Raw genomic sequence first — 9,858 nt, 5'->3', positions numbered from 1 at the left:
ACATTGAAGAACAACGTGATGGCACGTAAAAATCCAGACTTCTGGCTTTGCTCTACGAAACCCAAAGTCGTGGCAACCCCAGGCCCATTTGGCCTCGTGGTAGCGTCTGTGGGGCGGGGGGCACTGAGTTCCAGCTGCTGCCCCCTTGGTGTTTGGGTTACTGACCCCCTGGTCTAATTCCTGTTCCTCATTGCACAGATGGGGAGACTGAGGCACAGAGAGGGGGCAAGACGAGACTTGCTGCAGGACCAGGACAGGGCAAGACCCTGGTCGTGGACTGACTGTTCTCCTTTCCTTCTGCCCAGACCCCCTTGGCTTCCCCCAGAGAACTGGGGAATTCTGCCACCTGCCCTTTGGGGCTGATGGAAAATATCAGAGGCGCCCCAGCAGGAGGGCTGCAGTGAGAGCGCAGACTCAGGACCCGCGCACGAGGAGAACCTTTCTGCTCCCTGGGTCTTTTCCAGCGGTTGGGAGAGGAGCCGATGGCACGGGGTAGAGGGGGATAAATTCCTGGCCCGGCCCTGGGCGGCTCCCTGTGCCACTCCATCTCCCCCTCCTTTGTCTCCGCTGGCCCGTCCATCAGTCCGGCCAGACAGGTGACCCCCTGCGAGCCCCACACACCTGGCAGGCACCGTAGCTGACATCTGCCTCCAATCCAGGGTGTTCTGCATGCTTAGCATCCTTTCCTGGTGATGTCTGTGGACAGGAGTACTCACGTGCTTTCCTCTGAGAGTTTAGGCGTTGTCCGCTCCACTGTTGAAACTCCTCTCAGCCTCTTTGGGGTGCCCCTGTGCTGGGTCTGTCTGGGTCTCTGACAAGCCCCTGGTGAGTGGAGAGCCCCACGAGTCCACAGTGACAATATAGGAGATGAGAGCTGTGGTGGGACGTTCCTGGGCTGTGGGGCCCAGGGCAGGTCCCCAGACCAGCAGGCTGGTCAGATTTCCCCCCCCGAGGACACAGGGCCCGGCTTCCTCTTGGGCCATGGGCACTAGCTCTGGGGGGCAATGGTCACGTGAAGTGCTGGCCGCTGCCCGTTTAGGGAGACAGGAGGATCTGGGATGTGACCCGAGTCGAGAAGGAGCCCGGGGGAGTTCCACTCCCAGGCCCAGAGGTGGTGTGACTGGGTCACTGCCTCGTGTTCCTGTGTGTTTCTCTCAGGATGAGTCTTCTGTTGTAAAGGGTGGGTGCAGCGATTATTCGTGGGAGCAAGGGCTCTGGAGGGCAGGGGGCACCCAGCCTGGGGCTGGGCCCCAGCACTGGGACCTCCCTCTTCCCTGCAGTGCCTGCTCATTTCCGTGGGGGCTGCAGGGCTGGCATTGTCAATAAGATGAGATGGTTGGATGGCATCATCGGCTCAGCGGATATGATGAGTTTGAGTAAACTCCGGGAGATGAAGGACAGGGAAGCCTGGCGGGCTGCAGTCCGTGGGGTCGCAAAGAGTTGAACACGACTGAACAGTTGAAGGACAAGAACAAGATTTCTCTTTGGGAAACTCCCTGCAATGTCCAGTTTGGAACCAGATTGGCAGATTTGGGCAGGACGGGAGGCCTTGAGTCTCAAGCACGCTGTTCCTTGGTCTCTCTGGGACCTTGAGGCCTAGCGTGGCTGCTGCCAGGGGAGGCCTTCCCAGGGCTGGGTTTTCTCTTCTGTTGATGGAATTGGTCCTCCTGGGCTGCAAGTACAGTGCCTGAGGTCCCCAGATGCTGGGAACGGGTGGGAGCCCCAGGCCCTCAGGCGGAGCAGGTGGGGGTGTGTGTGTGCGTGCCTGTGTGCACGCCCATTCAGAGGGGTGCCTGGGCACAGCAGATAAAGCCAAGTAGAGACAGACAGAGCTGTCATGTAGGGGACCCCTGGGTAGCCCCAGTCGCAGAACAGAGCTAGGGCTACAGAAGTCAGGAGAGTTGGGGGAGCCAAGGGGCTGAGGGAGGACCCTCTGGAGAAACTGCCTTGTAGGTTGAGACCCAGAGAAGCAGGATCAGGGGCAGCAAGTTGGGAAGTTGCCGCAGGGTCTGAGTCAAAGGTAGTGGGAATGTCCAGGAACTTCCAACCCAGCAGGAAGCTCGTGGGCCCCTGCGGGTCAGGCTGTGTCAGAGGAAGGACGGTGAATGGCCAGGTGAGAGGGGTCAGTCCCCTCATCTAACAACTCTGGCTTATTGGTTCATTTCTTCATTCACTTACCCAGCCGGGGTGTCTGTGAGCAAGTTGCCAAGCACGCTGGTTAGTTAGGAATGTGGGCTCCGGGGGCATCCTTGGTGGCTCATTTGGTGAAGTGTCTGCCTGCAATACAGGAGACCCAGGTTTCATCCCTGGGTTGGAAAGATCCCCTGGAGAAGGAAATGGCCACGCATGCAGTATTCTGGCCTGGAGCATCCTGTGGACAGAGGAGCCTGGTGGGCTACAGTCCATGGGGTCGCAAGGGTTGGACATGACTTAGCGACTAAACCACTGCCATGGGCTCCAGGCTAGACCACCTGGATTTGAGTCCTGGTTTTGCCGCTTGATTGTGATGTGTCTCTTGGTGCCTCTGTTTCCCCGCCTACATAATGCTGCTCCTTGTATTGCTGAGCATCAAGTATGTGGATCCACGTAGAGAGGGGCCTGGCGGCAGGCGTCCATGCCTGCTGGACTAGGTGCTCGGGACTCAGCAGTGACCACAGATGGAGCCTCACCTGCACTGAGCTGATGATCCCGTGGGCTGTGCCATGAAAGTCAGAAAGTGCAGTAGCGTAGGGTTCTGGTAGCGCTAAGTGCCCTGGAGAAAAAGCTTAATGGCTTTTTGCGGTCACTTAGCTGTTGTGGGCAGAGCAGGTTCACACTGGTCTGCCCTGCTCCATCCCTCCTGGCTTGCTCTGTGCGGTCCCCTCCTGAGGCTCAGGCAGTAGGGCTCGGGGGTGGTTAGGGATTTTGGCCGGGCTCCCGAGGACAGCATACAGCGAGCCCCGGCTCTGGACTCCTGGTCCAGTGCTCTCTGATTGTCTGCTTGGGTCACCCTGGCTTGGAAATGCAGCTTTGCACACAGCCAGGTGAAGCCGGGCCCCTGCAGGACTAGGTGGGTGGCCGCTGTCTCCCACCCCCCTTCTTCCGACTCACACCCTGCGCGCAGAGGAAGCGTGTGGGTTTCCATGGCGAGTCTCCACCGAGGGAGATGCCACTTCCCAACACGTGATTTATCGCCGCCCTGGGCTTTGTCTCGGGGTGAGGGAGCGAGGGGCCTTATTTAATAAATCCACAATTTATATTTAATAACAACAATGACAGCCCAAACGTGGCCTCCGATGGAGCCCTGTGATTTATGCGGTTGCCCCCAGAGACCCTGGTGGTAACCAGGCTGCCTTTGCCTGAAGAATGAATGACTGGATCTGGGGCTCTGGGTTTGGAGCCCTGAGACCAAAGACCCCCTCACCCTGGGGACTGAGCAGTGCTGCCCCTGGGGAGATCCCCTCTAGGTACCGGCCCCTATGTCCTGAGCGGGGCAGGTGGACCACTGGCCTGGTGCTCAGTGAGTGAGAAGGCAAGAACCATGCAGGAGGGACAGATTACCATAGGGATCCACCTTAGAGGAGACTGGAGCCAGGCGTGGCAACTCCTCTTTGGCCTTTTTTATTTATAATATTTATTTATTTGTTTGACTGTGCTGGGTCTTCACTGGCGCACGTGGGGTCTAGTTCCCTGACTGAACCCAGGCTCCCTGGGTGGGAGCATTGAGTCTTGGCCACTGGACCACCAGGGAAATCCCTCTTTGTCTTTAAAAGGAGTCCTATTGGTGGATACTCAGTTCGGTTTAGTTCAGTCATCCAGTCGTGTCCGACTCTTTGCGACCCCATGGCCTGCAGCATGCCAGGCCTCCCTGTCCATCCCCAACTCCCGGGGTTCACCCAGATTCTTGCCCATCGAGTCGGTGGTGCCATCCATCCGTCTCATGCTAGTGGAATCATTTAAAGACCCTCCAAGCACGTCAGACTGTGTGGGGGTCCTTGATGAATGTGGCAGGGTGGGGGGCATCACTCTGTGCCAGGCCAGGAGTGTCCCCTGGTTCCCGGCCTCCTCACTGAGTAAGGCTGGAGAGCTGATGCCCTCACTAGGTGAGATGGAGGCTTCAGAAGGGGCCCGCTGGCCCCTAGCCTGTCCAGGTGCTGCGAGGTCTCTAGGAGACAGTGAGGGTCAGCCTTGAGCCCAGGAGAGGTGGGGGTTGGGGTGGAACGGCAGGCAGGCGGCCCTCACCTGGGCTCTGTCTGTTCTCAAGTGCCACCCTGAACCTCTCCCCAAGGGCTCCGGGTGGAGTTCTGTTTTCTGGGACCTTACTTTCTCCCTCCTGCCTCCAGGCTTTGCACAGGCTGCCTCCCCTAGTCTATGTCCTGCTAACACGGACTCATCCTTCGGATCTCATCTCCTCAGAGTGCCTTCCCCGATCCCTTGCCAAATCTCTCTGGCTGCCCTCCTTCCCCCAGATCTAGGCATGCAGAGCCTCCCATTCACGGCACTGCTTCAGCCTGTGCTGATACATGCACTCGTGGGAGAGCTTTCTAAGCGTTCCTCCCCTCCGCCAACACGGGCTATCTCCCAAGCCTAGCATGGCGGACAGGAGGAGGGAAAGAAAAGGGAGCGAGGATTAGGCAAGGCACACGCTCCAGGAAGAATGAGGGGATCAAGGAGGGCTTCCTGGTGGCGACGGCATAACCCCTGGGCTTGGAGGACCGGCAAAAGCAAAGCCAGGATGTGGGGAGGAAGGGAGGCATGGGGCCTCCGGGTGCAGGCTTGCCTTAGAGCCAGTGCTTGGTGGGAAGGAGCCTTAGGCAATCATGCAGCTTAGCACCAACCAGTCCTTGCCTTCCCCTGGGCCTCCGTTTCCCCACTGCTAGGAGAGAAGGAGACTAGAGGTATCTCTCATTCTAAAAACCGTGGCTGGTGCCCAGTCACATGATTGGACACGGTTTTGGAACTTCACTGAAGACAGGTCCTGTGCCATCCAGCCCCCTGACCTTCAGGGTGCCCTGTTTCCCCAGAAATCGAGATAATGGGGTGGGACGGCCTCTGCCTCCCACGCCTCTGTGAGTTTTTGGCATCAGTAGTTGCACTTCCAGGGTGTCAGTGGCTCAGGGGAGAGACTGAGAGGGGGCCAGGACGTAGGACACAGGCTGCAAGGGACATGCATCAGGTTTCCAGTTCTCACAGCATCTCCAAGAGAGTGGGTGGTCCCCACCGCACAGAGCCGGATGGGAGGCTGGGAGGGTCTTGGGCACAGTGAGGAGGCCACTGAGCCCAGACGCTATCCTGGATCTGGACGCTGGAGGCTGGGTTCTCTATTCTGCATCTTCCCTGCCGCCAGGGTTCCTGTGGGAAGGTCCCGGGGGAGGCCGGGGGGACGCGGTGACAGGTTTCAGGTCTCAGAGAAAGAAGGAAAGAGCCACAGACTTGCTTGGGGCCATCTCGGCAGGTAGACGCTTTGCAGGAGTCGAGTTTGCCCCCTCCCAGACCTGGAACATTTATTTCCATCCTTTCTCTCTGGTCCCCCGAAGAACGTGGCTGGGAAATAACCATTTTCCTCTGTTTTATGAGGTTAAGTGCTCCAATTCCTGTTCTGAAGACCCAGGTTCAAATTCTACCCTATAACTTAGGAGCCCCGGTCCTGGGTGTGGAACTAACCTTTCCAGCCCTCAGTTACTTGCTACACCGAGCTGCTACAACTCAAGGGTTAGCTGGACTGCAAACTGTTGTATGGGTAAAGGAGAGTGTCCTGTCTCACATCCAGGTTTGGGCCCAGCTTCAGGCACAGCGGGATCTCGGGCTCAGCTGGTGTTGCCAAGCCCTCCCACCCTTTGCGTGCTGTCTCCTCCTCAGTACCCTCATTCTTGTTCTTTTCCTCCCTTCGAAACACAGGTGGGGTTTCTAGGAGCTGCACAAGGTCTCCATGGGTGTCCAGCAGGTGTTTGGTATGTAGTAGGCTGGACTCAAGAAGCATTTGTCTATAGATTGACTGGATGCAATGAAGTAAGGCCTGGAAATAGTCCAGCTTGGTGTGAATTCTGGAACCAAAAACTGGCTTCAAATTCCAGCTCCACCAGCTTCCGTAGCTGAGATCCTGGGCAAGTCAACCTTTTCTTTTTTTAAAAAAAAATTCTTTTTTTAATGTGGACCATTTTTAAAGGCTTTATTGAATTTGTTAGAATATTGCTTCTGTTTTATGTTTTCCTTTCTTGGCCACAAGGCCTATGGGATCTTAACTCCCCGACCAGGGATCAAACCCACACCCCCTGCATGGGAAGGTGTGGTCTTAACCACGGGACCGCCAGGGAAGTCCCTAGCCAGCCTTTTTTTGATCCTCAGTTTCCTCATCTATAAAATGGGCACATGCAGAGTGCCCTGCTCAGACGGCCCCTGTGAGGGTGAAGAGAGCAGATGCGTGTACAGTGCTTTGCACACAATGAGCTCTCCACCCGCGGGAATCATCAATATCATTACTGTTGTTATTATTTCAAGGTTGAGCACTTGTTACAATCCGAATAGCTGGAGGACAGTGCAGGGAAATAAAAGTCTGTTTTTGTTTTTTCCTCTGGGGATTATTAGGTTTGCCTCCTCACGGAGCTCAGAAGCCTCAGGGCGAAGAGAAACAAGAGCGGAGTTAATTAAAGAGCCTGGGCTCCAGGAGCAGGCCCAGCCCGACTAGTGCCCGTGGAATTTGTGTGCTCCTGGCTGGTGGGCAGCAGGAGCGTCAGCTGGCTCAGGGCTCCTGTACGGAGGGATGCACAGGACGAGGGGTTGCTGGGGCCCGAGGTGGCTCTGGGGATGGTGTCTCACTCCCTGTGTCCCCCTTCTTTGTCTCTTGGACTTGGTCTCAGCCGCCTTGTGGCATCTTTACAACCTTGGTGTATGTGAGGCCAATGAATGAATGGATGAGTTTGATTGACTCACTCATGTTAATTATTGGGCCAGGCCAATAGCCCAGTAGTGACTGGCTGCCTTGCTCCAATATCAGCTGTGTTAGGGGCAGACAGGTGGATTCCCAGGCCTCTTACCTGCAAGACTTGTCTGTCATATGGTGGGTGGTGGCGGGGAGCGACCCAGAGGACAGAGGAGTGGCAGGAATTCCTGGGAGGGAGATTTGCGCTTCTCCACTGGTTGAGGCATCACCTCCTCCTGGCAAGTTCAGGGGGCCCCAGGCCAGACTAGGGCCTTCTCTGGCCCCCAGGCCCTCTGCTGCCCCATGCGACCTTGTGGCTTTATTGTTACTAGCTGGCCAAGTCTCGTCTCCACCATCAGTCTGGGACCTGGCCTGGTTCATTCACTTCTCCAGCTCTAAGCTCATAACTGGTACCGAGTAGGCGTTTAGGGTGTGTTTTGTTGAATGAATGAAGGACGGAAGGAAAGAATGGAGAGAAGAGAAAGGACTCCAAGAACCCTCCTGTTGGACATCATCAGACTCAGAAATTCTTCCTTTTCCGCGATCGGACCTAACTCTGACCCGCTGGGGGTCCTCGCTTGACTTAACCACCCCCAGCAAAGGGCCCTGGAAGTCTCTTCCCCGGAGGCCGGGTGACGGGGTGATGCTGGCACGGGGCTGCGGCTGCCGCCGGGCGGATGGAGCTTCCTCGTGCTCTCTGCACATTAGCATGCTGAACCCACGTCTCTCGTAAGGTGTTAATTAAATTTCTTCGAAGTATATTGTCTGAAAAAAAAAGGATAATTAGAAAGATGTCTTTAAAAGTATTTATGTAACTGATATGGTACTGCTTTTGGTTTGCCGCATAATTAGATTTAAACACAGCTCCTCGAGCGGCATACTCATTTGGAGAGAGCAGCTCGTTGAAATGTCATTGTGCTGTTTTTCAGCGTTTTGAGCCTGGCAGAACCAGTCAGCTGAGGAGGCAAGAGCCGGGGTTCTCGGGGAGTGCGCGAACTGGGAGCAGGGAGCTGGGGTTGTTTCCCACGGTCCGCATTTGTTCCCTGGGACACCCGGGCCACCGGCTCAGTATCCTCACGTGCAAGACAAGAGGGCTTCCAGGGCCTCCCGGGGACCGAGAGCTTACAGTTACACAGCCACAGCTTTTAAATGTTCTGTGTCGTTGCCTAGTGAGGGACGGAGCTCCATTATACAGGTGAGCAAACCAAGGCCAGGCATTTTCTTGAGGTTATATGTTAGCAACGATCAGCAGATCTGGGTCTTCTAAATCCAGAGCTGTTTTCCTGCAGGACCCTGGAAAGCCCTCGTTCTCAACATAATCAGACCAGCTCATAGGTTTGGAAAATTGCTGTTTGCCTTTCGTGCCTTTATCTTGCAAGTTCCCATGAAATCCTGCCCTGCACACATGGCTCTCCCTGGATGCTCTCTCTGCACGGCCCTGCAGAGTCAGTTCTTCCAACTGGATGAGGACCTCAGTCCATGCATCCTCCATGGGGCCGACAGCAACCCCCCAAGGGGGTGAAACCTGGATTTTTGGGGGTGAACAAAATCTTACTCTTATTATAAAGTGCAGATACACACATCGTAAATGAACAGATATACAGAGTATCTGTGGTGTTAAAATTTCACAAGAGGAGTGAGTAGAAAAAGCATCAGGTCCCTTAGAGGCTGATGATGGAAAAAAAAATGGTTGAGAGGCACTGCTTATCAAACAGCAGGTCAATTGTGGTCATCACACAGGTGCACGTAGGCCCACGTGCTGGGCTGTACGTGTCAGCTCTTTCCACTCATCACCTCCTTTAACCCTCACACAACACCTGGGGGTTCCTGTGTTACGGAGGGGAAACTGAGGCTCAGGGGGAAATCTTCTGCCGGATTGGTGAGCGGAGGGTCAGGGTTTGAATGCGGGTGGATGTGATCTGGACCACACGTGATCCGATCTGGATGGGACGTGCGCTGTAGGCTCCCAACGCTTTGGCCCCTGGACCCCACGGTCCCCTCTCTCCCCAGGGTGGACCCGGTGCCTCATGACGCCCCCAAGCCGCCCGGCTACACCCGCTTTGTCTGCGTGTCTGACACCCACTCAAGGACGGACCCCATCCAGATGCCCTACGGCGACGTGCTGATCCACGCCGGGGACTTCACGGAGCTGGGGCTCCCGAGCGAGGTGAAGAAATTCAACGAGTGGCTGGGTAGGTGCCAGAAGGGGTGGCGCCTGGGAGCGGCCAGACTCGGGCCAGACCCCTGCCGCCGCCCCTCCTCCCTGCTCTGCCTGGCCCCTCCCCGGCCTCTGTCACCTGTCCACCTCCCCAGGGAAGCCCCTGACCTCTGGGACCAGGCCTCAGCCCTCTGACTATCTCGTCACACCTGGGAGGTCTCCTGCCCCAGCACGTGTCTGTGCTGTGACTTTCTATTTGTGGGATATTTTTCGGCCTGGGAGACTCCCTTCCGCAAACCCAGGTTCATTTTTGTCTGGTTGCGTGTCCAGCCCCCAGTACCTGGTCCAGGTAAGTCCCAATAACTAACTGAATGAATGAATGAATGGGTGAGTCAGTGGCTGAGTGGGTGAACAAATGAATGACTCTCTGGGAACAGTGATACCAAGGCAGGTGCTCAGCTGGTCAGACCGGCTCAGACACCCGCCACCCTCGACCGCTGCCCAAATGAGAGGACCCTCCTGGCCTCCGTGGCCCCAGCAGGAGCCCAGGGGTTCCGGTGTGGGCTCCTCCGTGGACAGCTGTTGGTACAGGCAGCAGTGCGAGCGCCGTCCCATGCTGTGGGAGATGGTGGGCCGTGATTCGCAAGCACAACCCCCAGGGTTTTGTCTCTGGTTTTGTTTTCTTCCAAAATAAGAAAGACATAAATATGGGGTGCCCTCCTGGGAAAAGCTGCTTGCTTGGAATCCAGAGAAACCTCACGGCGACTCTCCCCGCCACAGCCCCAGTGGGGACTGCTGGACG

The 9,858-nt window shown here is 56.3% G+C and overlaps 1 protein-coding gene across 1 annotated transcript in view; it reads left to right on the top strand.

Moving 5' to 3' along the window:
• The window catches only part of MPPED1 (metallophosphoesterase domain containing 1), a 65,220-nt gene that overhangs the window by 493 nt on the left and 54,869 nt on the right, over window positions 1-9,858 (top strand). The window contains exon 2 of the mRNA XM_010843634.1: window positions 8,909-9,090. Within this exon, the coding sequence (XP_010841936.1) occupies window positions 8,909-9,090 (182 nt within the window). The remainder of the gene's footprint in view (window positions 1-8,908; window positions 9,091-9,858) is intronic.

The sequence above is a fragment of the Bison bison genome, unplaced genomic scaffold (genome assembly GCF_000754665.1).
Source record: "Bison bison bison isolate TAMUID 2011002044 unplaced genomic scaffold, Bison_UMD1.0 scf7180017864184, whole genome shotgun sequence".
NCBI classification, from domain to species: Eukaryota; Metazoa; Chordata; class Mammalia; order Artiodactyla; family Bovidae; genus Bison; species Bison bison.
Note: the sequence above shows the minus strand (reverse complement) of the source record. Positions and strands in the feature narration are given on the sequence as shown.